This window comes from Giraffa tippelskirchi, chromosome 10 (assembly GCF_054371585.1).
Source record: "Giraffa tippelskirchi isolate mGirTip1 chromosome 10, T2T-mGirTip1v1.2.pri, whole genome shotgun sequence".
Taxonomy (NCBI): domain Eukaryota; kingdom Metazoa; phylum Chordata; class Mammalia; order Artiodactyla; family Giraffidae; genus Giraffa; species Giraffa tippelskirchi.
In genome coordinates, this window is record NC_137284.1 from 146040702 (window position 1) to 146058087 (window position 17386).

At 43.2% G+C, this 17386-nt stretch overlaps 1 protein-coding gene and 1 long non-coding RNA gene across 4 annotated transcripts in view; one reads left to right on the forward strand and one right to left on the reverse strand.

Annotated features, from left to right (window-relative positions):
* The window catches only part of ZC3HAV1 (zinc finger CCCH-type containing, antiviral 1), a 47580-nt gene extending 32625 nt beyond the window's left edge, over positions 1 to 14955 (reverse strand). For all 3 annotated transcript variants that reach the window (XM_081533121.1, XM_081533123.1, XM_081533122.1), the window contains exon 1: positions 14612 to 14955. In XM_081533121.1, coding sequence (XP_081389247.1) covers positions 14612 to 14919 — 308 coding nt within the window. In that variant the 5' untranslated portion in view covers positions 14920 to 14955. The remainder of the gene's footprint in view (positions 1 to 14611) is intronic.
* On the forward strand, positions 7460 to 10264 carry LOC145523104 (uncharacterized). The gene is made up of 2 exons (XR_014066348.1): positions 7460 to 7547; positions 8815 to 10264. It is a non-coding gene; the product is annotated as an uncharacterized LOC145523104 (long non-coding RNA).
* Positions 14956 to 17386: the final 2431 nt, after the last annotated feature.

The window sequence follows — 17386 nt, forward strand, 5'->3', positions numbered from 1 at the left end:
CTTCTTAGAGGATTTATCTCCACCCCAATTTCAAAAAAGTGGGGTAGTTCTCGCTCACTTATCTGGGGAGTAACTAAGACCAAGGCCTTCCCAGGTGGCGCTAGTGGTAAAGAACCTGCTTGCCAATGCCAGAGACATACGAGATTCATGTTTGATTGCTGGGTTGGGAAAATCCCTTGCAGGAGGAAATGGCAACTCACTTCAGCATTCTTGCCTGGAGAATCCCATGGACAGAGGAATCTGTGGGCTACAGTCCACAGAGTCAAACACAAATGAAGTGACGCATGCAAGTAAGACCAGAAGTACGGACACTAACACTTGTCCCATATTTTCTAGGTGACAGGAACTGGATCTGCTATTTATAACCTATGAGGAAATATTTAACTTTTTATTTTGGGAAACTGAGGCTAGGTAAAGTGAGAAATAAAAGATGACTCAAGTAAGAGGAAGAGCTCATCATTGAACCCAGAACTCAAAATAAGAAAATTAAAAACATAATCTGGAAAAATGAAAACAGACTGGACTGAAAATTTTCCAAACCAAAAAGAAAAAAAAGAAAGCCATGCTAGATTATCCCAGTTACTGTTCCCTTGTTGCTGTTATTGTTTAGTAGCTAAGTCGTGTCCAGTTCTTTGCAACCCCATGGACTGTATCGTACCAAGTGCCTCTGTCCACAGGAGGCAAGAATACTGGAGTAGATTGCCATTTCTTTCTCCAGGAGATCTTCTCCAGGGATAGAACCCAGGTCTCTTGCATTGCAAGCAGATTCTTTACCATCTGAGCTACCAGGGAAGAATATGGTGTAGGAGGGACACAATAAATGATAGAAACTGTTTCTTGGGACTTCCCTGGCAGTGCAGTGGTTAAGACTCCATGCTTCCACTGCAGGGGGTGCAGGTTCAACTGCTGCTGCTGCTAAGTCGCTTCAGTCGCGTCCGACTCTGTGCGACCCCATAGACGGCAGCCCACCAGGCTCCGCCGTCCCTGGGATTCTACTACTGCTCGGTAAACTAAGATCCTGCATGCATCGCAGTGAGGCCAAAAGAAAAAATGAAACTATTTCGGGCTTCCCAGGTGGTGCCATTTGGTGAAGAATCTTCCTGCCAACGCAGGAGACTCAACAGGCGAGGGTTCACTCCCTGGGTTAGGAATATCCCCTGGAATAGGAAATGGCAACGCACTCCAGTATTCTTGCCTGGGAAATCCCATGGACAGAGGAGCCTGCTGGGCTACAGTCCATGGGGTCACAAAGAGTCAGACACAACTGAGCATGCTCACCTATGCTAGTCTATTTTCTATGGCAATTCCCAGATCCATAAAGGCTATGTCTAGTACTTCATCAAGCAAACATGAACATTTAATAAATTATTTTTAAAAAAAAGGAAAGAAACTGTTTCTGATGATTAGCATCAAGGAGACAAGTTCAGCAGCTGATTGAGTCAACCTTCAGCCAAACCTGTCATGGTCAGGGCTTGATGGAGGTCATGTTTAGGTTTAAGATGCAGAATCTTCCTTCTCACTTTCTTCTGATCACTCTGTCTCAGTTCCAGGTCCCTAATACTGGCTTTAGCCAGGAAACAGTGTGAAAATCTCCCAAGGCCTCTTGGGTTTCTCAAAACCAGAGGTTCTCAAAGTGAAGTCTTCCAACCAGCATCACCTAGGAGGTTGTCAGAAATGCAAATTCTCAGGCCCCGTCCCAGACCTACGGGGTGAGTCTCAACTTTCTAGCTCACATCAGAATCATTGAGAAGGTTTGTTAGAACACAGATTGCTAGACACCACCCCCAGAGTTCCTGATCAGGAGGTCTGGGATGTGGGCTGAGTGTACATTTCTCACAAGCTCCTAGGTGATGCTAACGCTGCTGGACCAAAGAGCACACCTGGATAAGCATGTGCAAGATGACCTTCTCCAACAAAGGGTTGACTCACAGTCATGGGACTCCCCACCTCCCAGCACAGAAACGAGCTCACCCACAAGCCCTTATGAACTGCCCAGGGGGAAACAAGCATTTGCAGAAGGCTGCCTGCCCTTGGAGCAGATAAACTTCAAACAGCATGAGTTGGGATAGGAAATGATAACTCTTCTAAAAAGAGCGAAGATGGCCTTGGGAGAGGCAAGAAGTTCTCTCAGGAATCTCAAGCCAAAAGCCTAAAAACAAATGATCTTTTCATTCTTTTCTTCCAGCCATGGAATGAAAGGTTATTTTAACCCTGGAAGTAAGTGCTCCCCCAACCACAGATGAGGTCTAGCCTGCAGAGAAGTTCTCATCCCTAGCTACACATAATAACCAGCTGGGCAGTGCTGAGAAATACCTAAGCCTGGCCACACCCTCAGAGACAGTTATTTAATTTGACAGGAGGTGGGATCCCAGATAATTTCAGTGTGCAGTCAGGGCTGGGAGTTGCTGGTTGGGCCTGTTGGATGAAATTCTAAGCTAGGTTCCTGAACTAGATATTCACACGTGTGAGCTCTGGCACTTCACAAGTCAGTAAACATAGGGTCAACCCTAGGCTCCACAACCAGATCAATAAGAAAGAGATAACCTTAGGGAGAGTCTTGGTTTTAGTTTATTTTTATTTTTTCAAGTAATTTTATTTCTCTCTCTCTTTATTTTATTTTTTTGGCTGTGCTAGGTCTTCATTACTGCGAGCGCTTTTCTCTAGTTGTGGTGAACAGAAGCCACTCTATAGTTGTGGGGGCGAAGGCGTCTTAAGGTGGTGGCTTCTCTTGCTGTGGAGCACAGACAGACTCTAGAGAGTCCAGGCTTCAGTAGTTGCAGCTCATGGGCTCTAGAGCACAGGCTCAATAGCTGAGGCACACGGACTTAGCTGCTCCGAGGCATGTGGGATCTTCCCAGACCAGGGATCAAACCCTTATCGCCTGCTCTTTACTACTGAGCCACCAGGGGAGCCCCAGTTTGTTTTTTTATTTTTAATTGGAATACAATTGCTTTACAATGTTGTGTTAGTTTCTGCTGTACAACAGCGTGAATCAGCCACATGCATACATATACCCCCTCCTTCTTGAGCCTCCCTCCCATCCCACTCCTGTAAGCCATCAGAGAGCCCTGAGCTGAGCTCCCTGTGTTATACAGCAGCTTCCCACTAGCTATCGAATTTACACGTGGTCGTGTATATAAGTCAGTGCTTCTCTCAATCCATCCCAATCTCTCCTTCCTCCACTGTGTCCACATGTCCTTCTCTAGAGAGTCTTGTCTTTCAACAATTGTTTGTATCAAAATACCTCTTCCTTTCACTTGCTCCGCTCCCCAACACCTCATGGGGGGAGGATGGACAGAATCAAAGAGCTAGTCAGTTTGTATAGAACACAGGAAATAGCTCGCCACAATGCCAGCCAAGCAAGAAAGAAGCCAAGACCTGTGAAAAATAAAAATCTAGGGAACATTAGTCTACAGAATAAAATGGCATCAATCAAACCAACCCTGAAAAGTATCCAAGTCATGAGACTCCTATTCTCTATATGACTGTACCTCTGACGTTTGAGATTCGATTGCCGGTTACTAGAGGCAGGAATGATTTACCAAATCTGGAACCCCTAGTCAGATGGGGGAAAACCAGAATGGACCAGCGGAGAACACAGGAGCAGTCTAAGGAACAGTGTGCGGGAAGGGAAAGGGTGGAGCCGAAGAAACTGGTCTGCTTTAACCACAACTGTTACCCAGAGTATACTGCGTGCAAAGAAGAGGCACCCCCCGACTGCTGACTGTGGTGAGCCCCAGGTGCAGATGTCCAAGGTTCCCAGAGAGGTGCTGGGTGGAGGAACTGATTGTAATCTATAATTGTACCAAAAGTAAGGCAAACAGTACAGGTGCCACAACACTGTAGACAGGCTCCCTAGGTTGACCTATTTCTCTGGTCCTTTTAATTAGCGGGGTTCTCAAACTCTGCCACCCACTAGAACCACCCGTGGCCTTTTAAAAAACCTCGATGCCCAAGTCATACCCTACACCAATTAAATCAGAATGTCCAGGGGTAGGATCTGGGCACCAGGATCTTTAAATGATTCCTCAAGTGATTCCAATGTACAGCGCAAGTTTGGCATCATTGCCCTAAGTCCACATCAGGACCGAGAAAAAGCATAGCAAGTGAAGACAGTAAAGAGCAGGAGGTACTGTGTGGCATGTGGGATCTTAGTTCCCTGATCGGGGATCAAACCGGCCCCCCTTGCAGAGGAAGCCTGGAGTCCTAAACATTGGACCGCCAGGTAAGTCCTAGGTCTGAAACGTATTAAAAATTTCTTCTCAGTGAGGAAGCATTCAAAGATCATGAATGAGGTCTCCACTTTCTTCTCCCAAACTGAGTCCAACTTTTGTGCCCCAATTTGGTTAAATTGATTTCTCACTGGACTTGAGATCTGAAGTTCTTCTTTTATTCCTTTTCTAAAACCCTCTTGGGACCTTGCCAATTCTAAAGTAGTCTGTAGGTAAAGATCGCTGATTCTTTGTCACCCCAAGGACTGTAAGCTAGCCAGGCTCTTCTGTCCATGGGATTCCCCAGGCAAAAATGCTGGAGTGGATAGCCATTCCCTTCCCCAGGAGATCTTCCCAACCCAGGGATTGAACCCAGGACTCCTGCATTGCAGGTGGATTCTTTACCGTCTGAGCTACCAGAGAAGCCCAAAGGTCACAGATACCAGTTTGGAAATAAATGTGGTCAGGAGCAGTAATCAAATTAGAATCTTTTTGTGTAAACAAATCTATACTTACCTTAAATGTTTAATTCTGTCACCTCTACATTAAGTAAAAAGCAGAAAATATTTTGTTATCAACTACTTTTTTTTGTCACTTATTTAAAATTTCAGGAAGACTCCATGGACAGAGCACAGTTAGTAACAAAGGGAACTTCCAGGGAGATTCCTCCTGAGTATATAGCCCCACAAAAGACATGCAACATGCAGAAGTAAATGGCAAACTTTGAAGACATTATGCTAAGTGAAAGAAGCCAGATACAATAGGAAAAATATTGTATGATTCCATTTACAGGAAACTTCCAAAACAGTCAAATCCATGCAAACAGAAAGTGGATTAGAGGTTACCAGAGGCTGTGAAGAGGAAAGAATGAGGTGTGCCCATGGATGGGTGTGGGGTTTCTTTTTGGGATAATGAAAATGTTCTGGAACCAGAAAGTGGAGATGGTTGCACAACATCATGAATGTACTTACATTGAACTGTACAGTTTACAATAAAAAATAAAATACAATAAAAGCAATTACAGGCAAAAATAGATGGCTAAGAAGACAGAAAAAAAGCAATGCAAATAAGAAACAACTGCCAAGAATCAGACATCACATAAGATAAACTTAAACAACAAGCATTAGGCCATAGCAATATTTTTCTTGGATCTGTCTCTTGAAGCAAAGGGAATAAATGCAAAAAGAAACAAATGGGACCTAATTAAACTGAAAAGATTTTGCACAGCAAAGGAAACCATCGACAAAATGAAAAGAGAACCTACAGAATAGGAGAGAATATTTGCAAACGCTATGACCAATAAGGGATTAATAGCCAAAGTACATAATATCCAACATATATAAACAGCTCAAACAACTCAACATCAAAACAAAATCAAACAATTTAAAAATGGACAGAACTGAATAGACATTTTTCCAAAAAGGAAATACAGATAGCCAACAAACACATGAAAAAATCCTCAGCATCACTAATTATCAGGGAAATGCAGATCAAAATCACAATGAAATAGCACTTCACACCTGTCAGAATGGTTATCATCAAAAAGAACACAAATAACAAATGTTGGCAAGGATGTGGAGAAAATGGAACCCTCATACACTGTTGGTGGGAATGTACATTGGTGCAACCATTGTGGAGAAGAGTATGGAGGTCTATCAGAAAACTAAAAATAAAACTACCACATAATCCATTAATTCCACTACTGGGTATATATCTGAAAAAAGCAAAAACACTAATTTAAAAGGATACATACCCTGGTATTCATAGAAGCACTATTTACAATTGCCAAGTTATGGAAGCAACCAAAGAGTCCATCAACAGATAGACAGATAAAGAAGATGTAGTATACTTTAGAATACCACAGTGGAATACTACTCAGCCATAAAAAAGAACAAAATTATGCCATTTGCAGAAACACAGAAGGACTTGGAGGACTTTACACTAAGTGAAATAAGTCAGACAGAGAAAGAAAAGTACTGTACGATATCGCATATATAAAATCCAAAAAAATACAACAAACAGTGAATATAACAAAAAGAAGCAGACTTACAGATATAGAGAGAACAAACTAGTGGTTTCCAGTAGGGGTAAGGGGAGGAGAAATGTAGCAGTGGGAGATACAAACTATTAGGTGTAAGATAGGCTCAAGGATATATTGTACAAAATGGGGAACAGGGCCAATATTTTGTAACAACTATAAATGGAAAGAAATTTTTAAAAATTGTATAAAAATTTTTAAAAATAAATTTTAAAACAAGCAGTATGACTTAAAAGTGCTAGAGACTAACAATATATAAACAGTTGAAACCATAATGAGGAACAACTTCACATTCCTTGTATTGGCACAATTTGTAAAAGGTTGATGACATCAACTGGCAAGGATATGAAACAAAGGAACGTTCATATTTTTCTGGTAGGACTAAAACTTGGTATGCACACCTGGAGATTTGGTATTGGCCCTTAAAACTTAAGCAGGGGAATTCCACTACTAGATACTTAGGTAACTCTTCCATGTGTACACAAAGAAAGATATTCCAAATTATTAGTTTATAACAACAAAAAACTGAAAACAACCTATATTTTAATAACAAGAAAATTGATACATAAATCGTGTACGTTTGTACAAAAGAAAGCAATTGTTTATAAAAGAAAGAACTAGAGCAGTCCCTCTCTTAAAATGATGGGGTTTGGAGGCCCGTGTTGTTGTCGCTGTTTAGTTGCTAAGTCATGTCTGACTCTTTTGTGACCCCACAGACTCTAGCCTGCCAGGTTCCTCAGTCCACAGGATTTCCCAGGCAACAATACTGGGGTGGGTTGCCATTTCCTTCTCCAGGGACTCTTTCCAATCCAGGACTCAAGTACCTAAACACTTAGACGTAATTAATCAAGCTAAGAAATGGTTTAATAAAATATGTTCTCTCTTCCTATCCTGACAAACGCACTTTCATAATGACCTGGAAGGCCAAGTTCAAATTTAGAACACTCAGACTCCTTTGAGTTCTGTGATAGAATATAGTAACAGTAGAATGAAGAAAGTCAGCCCTGGCTCCCACCTCCAGCCCATCACTTCTCTTCTCCCCATCAGGCTCTATTCCACATTGCTAGTGCCATCAGACAGAGGCAATGAACATGCCAGCCTGTACATCCAGATTCCTTCCACATGTCAGAAGACCGAGGGCAGAGGCCCACTTAGGGCCTGGAAATGGGCTTGAGAATTCTAGGGTTCTGGGAACCCACAGCATAGTCTAGAACGATGAGGGGGAGGAGGAGGGCCCTGGAGGGAGGCCACAGGGTCTAGATGAGCACGATTCCTTAACTGCACAGACTCCTCAAAAGGTGAGTATGTATACACCTGGGCTAGAACTAGGACCCTACAGCAGAGGGCACAGGGCAGAAATTTGTCTTGCCCAGGTCGCAAGGTGGTATAGAAACAGGGCTTTGTTAGCAGGAGTGAGTCTCAAACATTAAGCTGTGCAAACAAGACGAAATAAGGCAAATATTTGCATACCTGATCACTGATGTAATCTACAGCCTTGAAAACAGGCAAAACAATCCTACATATTGCTTAGAAATAAATACATGTGTAGAAAGATAATAAACATGTGGGGAAAAATAAATATCAAACGCAGAACCGTGTTGTGGGATTGTAAACTGGTATGGCCATTATGGAAAACAGAATAGAGTTCCTCAAAAAATTAAAAATAGAACAACATATGATCCAGCAATCTCACTGCTGGGTGTATATCCAAAGGAAATGAAATCAGTATCTCGAAGAAATATCTGCACTCCCAAGCTGATCGCTGCATTATTCACAACAGCCAAGACATGGAAACAACCTGAGCGTGCATCCCCAGATGCATGGATAAAGAAAATGTGGTTTAGATGTGTAAAATGAAACGTCATTCAGTCATAAAAACAAGGAAACTGCCATTTGTGACATGTATAAACCTAAAAGACCTTACGCTAGATGAAATAAGCCAGGCACAGAAAGACAAAAACTACACGATCTCACTTATACACGGAATCTAAGTCACACACATCAAATATGAGAGTAGAATGGTAGCTGTCAGGGATTTGAGTGGAGGAGGAGGGACGTCGGTCAAAGGGTACAAACTTTCACCTATAAGATGAAGAAGTTCTGGATCTCTAAGGTACAACATGGTGACCACAGTTGATAATAAATATCGCTTACTTGATTCTTGCTAAGAGAGTTGTTATTAAATGCTCTCATCATTTAAAAAAAATGGGGGTAAATAGGACTTCCCTATTGAGAAGTGGCCTCAGTGGCTAAGACTTCCCACTCTCAACTTACGGGGCCCTGGTTAAGAAACTAGATCCCTCATGCCACAACTAAGAGTCCGAACGTCACAATGAAGATCTAAGACCCACGTGCTGCAACTAAGACCCCAGCGCAGCCAAATAAATAAATAAACAAACTTTTTTAAAATGGGGGTAAATAGATGAGGTGATAAATAGGTTAATCAGCTTGACTGAGGGAATCACTACACAATGTATACATATATCAAAATACTACATTGTACACCCTAAATATGCACAATGTTTATTAGTCAATCATACTTAAAGCTGTTATGTTTATCACTAGTTATCACCTCTAAACTGGGGGAGATAATCAAAGATGATGCCATCCAACCATCTCATGGCATCACCGACTCAACGGACATGAGTTTGAGCAAGCTCCGGAAGTTGGTGATGGACAGAGAAGCCTGGCGTGCTGCAGTCCATGGGGTCACCAAGAGTCGGACACGACTGAGCGATTGGACTGAACTGATCAAAAGTGAGAATTCTGGGGCTTTTAACTGTGTAATATTTTATTTCTGAACCAGATTTGTGGGTACACAGATTTTCATTGTATGTATATAGTGTCATAAACAAATAGATAACACATGTTAAAAACTTTCATAAGAAAATATTTTTAAAATTAAAATAATGATACGATTGTATACCCTTCAGATTAGCACAAATGCAAAGTCTGGGCAGCGGTTCAGTCCCTGGTCAGGGAACTAAGATCTCACATGCTTTGAGGTACAGTCAAAAGTTAAAAAGAAAAGAAATAAAGAGAGACTTCTCTGGCAGTCCAGCAGTTAAGACTCTGTGCTTCCACTGCAGGGGTCGCACATTCAACGCCTGGTCAGGGAACTAAGATCTCACATGCTGCAGTCAAAAAGTTAAAAGGAAAAGAAAAGAAAAAGTCTGATAATACCAAGTGCTAATTGTCTATAAAATCAGGAAAGTGAGACTACCAAATATGAAGATGTAAACTAGCCCCATGGTTCAGATGGTAAAGAATCTACCTGCAATGCAGGAGACCCAGGTTCGATCCCTGAGTCAGAAAGATTCCCCTGAAGATGGGAATGGCAACCCACTCCAGTATTCTTGCCTGGAAAATTTCATGGACTGTGGAGCCTGGTAGGCTACAGTCCATGGGGTCACAAAGAGTTGGACACAACTGAAGGGCTAACACTTTCAAGGTAAAAATACTTTTATTACATTGATTTGTCAGAATCTGCAAAAGGTGAAGCAAACACTGAACCCAGAAATTCCATTTCCTAATGGGCTTCTGTGGTGACTCAGACAGTAAAGAATACACCAGACATGCAGGAGACCTGGGTTCAATCCCTGCGTTGGGAAGATCCCCTGGAGGAGGGCATGGCTACCCTCTCCAGTATCCTTGCCTGGAGAGTCCCATGGACAGAGGAGCCTGGTGGGCTACAGTCCATGGGGTAACAGAGTCTGGCACGACTGAGCAACTAAGTACAGCATAGCACAGTGATATACTTTGGAGAAGCTTTTGCCATGAGCACCAAGAGACAAGTATCCTCTTGGCAGCACGCTTCTTTGTAGCAAAAAATTAGAAATATTCTAAATGTCCATTATTGTGGGAATAGGTACAAATCATATGATGAAATGCTATACAGCTGTTAAGATGAATAAACTAGATCCTTATAACAGCATGAATTGATCTTCAAAACATAACACTGCGTAAAAATTCTAAAACACATAAAGCAACACTACATGTTGTATATGAATAAAAACATAGAGGAGAGGAAATTTTAAAATCATGGACACACACCAAAATCACGACTGAGGTGGTTTCTGGGGAAAGAGGTAAATGAGACAAAGGAAGAGAAAAAAACAATAACTTTAGGCACGTTATGGTTTTTATTTTATTATAAAATAAAAGAAGCAAAAATGAAAAATGTAAATATTTATTCTGAGAGGTGAATTATAAGCTTATTATACTATATATTGTTTTATATAGTGTAGCTTTTGTGATATACTCATAATATATAGACTCTGATGCTTGTTATACTATTGTTTGCTTTTTTTTTTAATTTATGAGATAATCGATTCATTCTCTTCCTATCTACCCACCCCCACCCAAAGTTTCAATTACGCAAACAGGAAAGTCATACAAACAGGAAGAGCCCAGAGGATACACCCACAGCAGCAGAAACCGCGAAGCTGGTTGAAGGCACTCAGAGAGCCTGCTTTAAACAGTTAAACAGAAACCATGCTTACAAAAAAATATCTTGAACCTGAATTAATGAAAGATCACACTTCCTACAGCTGCTTGACAATGCCCGTAGCTAAGTCCTACAGGGGACTGCCCTGGTGGTCAAATGGCTAAGACTCTGTGCTCCCAATACAGGGGGCCTGGGTTTGATCCTTGGTCAGGCAACTAAGATCCTGAAAGCCGCAACTAAGACCCACTGCAGTCAAGTAAATAAATAAATATTTTTTTTAAAAAAAAGAAGTTATGTAGATCTGAGTTCAACACTAACTTTGTCAGCTATCTGCTATGTGACCTTTGGTAAAATTCTAAACAGCTCTAGGCCTGAATTTCCTTACATTAAACTGAAACTGAAGCTGTTAGTCACTCAGTCGTGTCTGACTCTGCGACCCCACGGACTGTAGCCCTGCAGGCTCCTCTGCCATGTGATTCTCCAGGCAAGAACACTGGGGTGGGTTGACATTTTCTTCTCCAGGGGATCTTCCAGGGACCAGGGATCGAATCCGGGTCTCCTGCATTTCAGGCAGATTTTTTACCATTTGAGCCACCAGGGAAGTTCCTAACATTTAGATGGGGTTTATAACGTCTACCTCAAGAATCAAGACAGAGACTAACTTGGATACCATCTCCGAAGTACTTATCATAGTGCTTGGTACACAGTTATTTGTTCAATAAATGGTAGCTATTATTTGTGTCAGAACTGAGATTAGAACTCCATGTGTGGGTGTATGTTTCAGCAAAGCAAAAAGAAATATCCACAACAAAGGACCAAAACTATTTTCCAACGATGAAGCAAGCCCTATCATCAACTAAAATGTCTAGCTAAAAGCAACTTAAAAGAAAAGATCAGAACTGCAGAATTTATAGGAGAAATCCAATCTATAAATAATAGTAATACAGAGGAAAATTTATAAGTCCAGCAAAAGGCAAACAGTCCTCATGCAAACAGGGAACAGTTACTGAACTGAATGTTAATCCCAACATGGGCATCAATTGGTCAATAGAGCCCATCACCCTGTAATCCAGAAAGAAAGCCCATATGAGTTTGATGTGTCAAACTCATCTTTTAGAAGATGAGGTTTTATAAGTTGCTAAGAAAGGGAGAATATTTTAAAACATACTTGGGGAAAAAATATATTTTTTAGGCTTTGAGGCAAAAGAAAAAGAATTCTCCCAATGGTCCTTATTATGAGGACATGATTTACATTAATGGAATAAAATTTTTTAATCCTCAAACTCAAAAGTGATATAAAAATAATTTTAAAATATGACTAGACCAATACATTTAAGAAATAAGACTTTATCACTCAACTAAAAAAAAGAAAAAAGACTTTCATGAATTCTCCAGAAAATCCACCCAAACTTGCATAAACTAAATTATTCCTCCAGACCATATTATTCATATAGAACATATTATTCCCCTTTTAAAATATAGAAAAGTGCAGCTCAACTACCCAACTCATGAACTTAAAACAGTTTTGATGTTTCAAACAACAAAGAATAATAATTATAAAGCAACAAACTAAAATTTCTAAACGTACTATGTGTAATAAAACTAAGTTTCTAAATATATTAGATATATTGCAACATATTAAAACAATTATGGATTATGTCTGACCGGGTTTTATTCCCTGTAAATGCAAGTCCAAATATATGGCAGTCAGAGAAATTTGAAAACCATCTGGATATTATATGATATTAAAATTATAATTGTTAAAAAAAAGTGAACATTGCACTGCAGTTATATTAATAGAGTCCTTCATCTTTGGAGATACTAGAGTATTTACAAAGCAACTAATCTCAGGCATTTGGCTTAAAATAACACATTGGTGTTGGGGATGGGGATGGGAAGGGGAGAATAAATGAGCCAAGACTGGCCTTACTTTGAAAACTGTTGAAACTATGGGTACATAGGGGTTCATCATTCTCTCTTCTCTACTTTAGTGTATGTTGAAAATACTCATAGTAAAAAAAAATGTAAAGACAAGAAGTCTATGTATTTAAAACTAAAAGCCGGCACTAACTGGTGAAGAATTTTTCACAACAAAACAGAAAAGACCACAAAGCCTTTCATCCCCGTTGTTATTTGGTAGAGCATTAGAATGTTCCTTCCTTTTTTTTTTTTTTTTGTCTTAATCTCTACCCTCTTTTCCTCCTTCCTGGTTTCATACGTTGCTGACTTAGATGACTTCTTCCAAACTCATACCTTCCTAAAACTCAGAAACAGACTTTCAAATTGTTGCCCCACAACATAATAAATATTTCTTTTTAATAACAACGGAGCATATTTTGAAAATTTTGCTCTAAACGAATTAAAAAAAAAATCATCTCATCTAATCTCATCCATTTACAACCTCTGTCTTGTATGTTTTATCACACAAATATTGGGAGTGAGAAATCTAAAGTTCTTAGTGAATACTTACCTGCTGAAGAGTTTGAAGACCACCATTTTGGACACTAAGGCACCACTAGAAGTTTGTAAGGAGGGAGGAAGTGTGACAAGTGCTACATCAAGAAAAACAATTTAGCAGAAGTACGCACAGATAGGAAAGATAGGGAGAAAGACTGTGGTCAGAGAAAATCACTCACTAATACAACAAGACATTCATTTAGAAGTGAGATTGAAAAGTAGGAAATAGATAAGGAAGGCTCAGGAGTGATCAGTGAAAGGACTTATTGATTAATGGTTAAGGTGATGTGAAGGAGGAAGAAGAGGTTGAGGGGAGTGTCAGAAACCCCGCCCTGGGGGAAAGAAAATGGTTTTGACTCAGATTGACAGGATATTTAGAGGCAGATACTTCTCAGACACCTGGAGATGAAGAACCTAGAGTCTACTGAAGGCCTACGGGGGTACACAAGGGAGCCATCTTTGTAGATGTGACAACTGAACCCACTGGAGTCAGGGCTTTGGGGAGAGAAGTGGAAGAAGGTCCATCAAAAGGATTAACCCAAACGTTGGGGCACACCTATATCCAGGAGACAAAACAAGTGGAAACACAGAAGCGGCTGCCAGGGAGATACTGCATCACTGTCTCAAAGTGGTCCCAAGAGTGGTTTGGTCAAAAGGTAGGTTGGCCAAAGGTGCAGGCCACCGTGGCGACCACGAGGAAGGACCTCTGAGCGGACCCATCGTTGGTAACCTTGAATAGGACCATTCTGGTCCGATGGAGCGGTCTAGAGTCAGATATTAGAAAAGGGATAATGAGAAGGGGGAGACAGGCGCTAGGAATGGAGGGCCAAGCAGAGCCCCGCAGGCGCTGCGATGGAGACAGATCCCGGGGGCCAGGCGCGCCCGGGGGTCTGGGAAGACCACACAAAAACCCCTAGCGGGTAAGGTAGCCGAGAGGGAGAGACTTAAGTTTCCAGAGAGTGGAGGCATTTTCGATCGTTCCCAAACCTGCCTCCAAACCCTCTAGAACCTGGCATGCCCAAAAGAACTTTATTCTTACGAGAAAAGCGAAAGTGTTAGTTGCTCAGTCGTGTCCGACTCTTTGCGACTCCATGGACTGTAGCCCCCCAGGCTCCCCTGGCAAGAATACTGGAGTGGGTTGCCATGCCCTCCTCCAGGGGATCTTCCCGACCCAGGGATCGAACCCGGGTTTTCCGCATTGCAGACAGACCCTTACGGAAGTGGGGAGTTCATCCTAGTCTTCACCGGGGCAATAGTGCCCTAGCCATATTGGAGGAAAGGCCCGACGGCTCTGGAGGGGAGGAAATTTCCAAGAGAAGAAGCGCGGGCCCCGTGAGAAGCGAGGCAGAGGCATCGGGCGCGCGGTCCCAGCGAGGGCGCGCCCCTCCCAGAGCAGCAGCCGCCGTCCTCCCAAAGCCAGGACCCGGGGGAGCCGCCCCTCCCGCTCAGGGCACTCACCGCTCCGACTGAGAATAGTGGCACCGGCCCAGCAGGTTGAGCTTGCAGAGGTGCAGGTTCCCGCAGGGTTTGTTGCAGTACTTGCGACGGCAGACCCGGGCTCGAGTGGTGGCCACCACGGACCGGGTGACTCCTTCCTTGCCGCCCGTCTCCAACACCACGAAGCGGTCGGGCCCGGCCTCCTCCAGCACCTCGCAGAGCTGCGCCTCGGACAGCTGCATCTCGCGGAGCAGTGCTTCCAGGGCCATGCGCCCCCCGTGGGCGCACAGGATCTTGGTGATGAAACTGCACACCCCGGGGTCCGCCATGGCGCGCTGCACCGGCCTGACCTCCGCGCGGAACTCGGCTGCTGAGAGAATCGAAACTTACTAGAGTCCCTGGGGCAGGAGGCGGGCGCCGCGCGGGCTGGGCGCGCCCGGGGCCAGCGAGCGAGCGTGCGCTATCCGCCGCCCGTTAGCCTAGCCCGGTGGTTTCGGTTTCCGAAAAGCTCGGATGAGAGGCCAGATCTCACCGACCCCGGTCCCTGCGTCAGATCCAAAGCCGATCGCGACGGCCACTTCGTGCAAAGAGAGCCAACAAGTGCGGGCTTGGCTGCCGGCGACCGTGGAGACCACTGGACGGCTGCCCCCTCGTCTCCAGTCTCCTGGAGGGTCGGGTTCTCCAGCTGGGCGCCGAGAGGCTTCTTCGGAAAGAAGAGAAACTAAAAGGAAAAAAAAAAAAAAGACCTCTGGGCTCTGGCAGAGCTTTTATAAGCCAGACGAAGCGGCGAATGACGCGAGTCTTGGGAGCCCTCTTGAGGAGCCCTCTGTTCTCTACCCCACCCATCCCCGGAAAGAACGGACCCAAGAGACCGCCTGCTCTGAGCCCCGCACCCTGCCTCCGGTATTAGTTGTTGTTTGTCGTTTAGTCGCTCAGTCCGACTCTTTGTGACCGCCTGGACTGCAGCCCGCCAGGCTTCCCTGTCCTTCACCATCTCCTGGAGTTTGCCCAAACCCATGTCCATCGAGTCGGTGAAGCCATCCAACCATCTCGTCCTCTGTCGCCCCTTTCTCCTCCTGCCCTCGGTCTTTCCCAGCATCAGGGTCTTTTCCAGTGAGTCAGCTCTTAGCATCAGGTGGCCAGAGTATTGGAGCTTCAACTTCAGCATCAGTGAATCTTTACAGCTCCACGAGTTAGATATTATTATCCTCACTCTCCTCCAGGAAGTAATCTGAGCAAACAGCCGACAAGCTGGAGCCGGAATACTACCCAAGGTTTCCCAAATCTGGCCCCCAGACTCCAGATCGAGGTCCGTCTGGCCAGGACCGCTGGGTAGTGTCTCTCTCAGCACCCGACCTTCTCCAAAAACAATCATTGTTGCTCTCCTGCTTTTTCGCCTTCTTTTGAGCTCTTTGAAGAACCACTTCTTGACACATTCTTGCCTGTCTATAACTGTTAACAGAGGTGCCCCAGACACAGCTTAATCTCCGATAGCAATTAGTCACAGTCGGGCATGCTTAGACAGATCCCAGGACTTCAGCTAGATTTCCCCTCTCTGAATATTTGGACATGATCTTTTCCCCTTCACTGGGGACTCCCTAAGACCCCAGAGTTGGTATAAAAGAAAAAAGTGAAAGTGAAAGTTGCTCAGTCTGTCCGACTCTTGGGGTCCCCATGGACTGTAGCCCACCAGGCTCTTCTGTCCATGGAATTCTCCAGGCCAGAATACTGGAGTGGGTAGCCGTTCCTTTCGCCAGGAGATCTTCCCAACCCAGGGATCGAAACCAGGTCTCCCACATTTGCAGGCAGAGTCTTTACCATCTGAGCCATCGTATAAAGATTAAAGTGAAAACATTTGAACTACAGAGGATGCAGAAAGAAATTTATCTGAATTTCTCTTAATCTGAGTAAAGCAAAGGCCTCCAGAAAATGCATCTATCTTTCAACCCCTTCCAAGGGAGTTTCCTGCTAACTCAATTGCCCTGGAGACAGAATATCCGTTGCAGTTAGCATCAAAAAGCCAGATAGAACCTTCCGTACCCCTCTGCTGCTGCTGCTAAGTCGCGTCAGTTGTGTCCAACTCTGTGCGACCCCATAGACAGCAGCCCTCCTCCGTCCCTGGGATTCTCCAGGCAAGAATACTGGAGTGTGTTGCCATTTCCTTCTCCACCATACCCCTCTACTGAAGTCCTAAAAAAGAAACCCTTCTGTTAATTGAGGTATATAAAGTGATTTCAGGCAATTCCAGGAGGTTTCCATTATTGGAAGCTTCCCCCTACCCATGCTAAATAAATCTCTTTTCTCTTTTCATTTTTTTTTCCTTTCTCTTTTTAATCTGTCTACTGCCAGTTAATGTGCAAGACCCAATGACTGGATTCAAATTGGAATAGGAAAAAGTTTTCCTCCCAACACTCCTGAGTGGAATGTCATTGATCAGACAAGTCATAACGCTTTTTTTTAAATGACAGAATTCAGTAGTCAAACTAAAAATTCTTCAAAATGATGAATGGGCATTCTCAGGTTAGTAATTCATGACTGATGAACAGTGTCTTAGAAATACAGTACTTTGGTACGAAAACCAGCAAAATCTGGGTTCCTTCTAGCTGTTACTATATAGTTGTCTTTGATTCACTTGGCCTGATTTGTGGTCTGACAGGTTCCCACAGACTGGGTTTTCTTTTTTTTTTAAAGTTTGTATTGGTGTATAGTTGGTTTGCAATGTTATACGAGTTTCAGGTGTACACCGAAGTGAATCAGTTATATATATATCCACTCTTTTTTAGATTCTTTTCCATA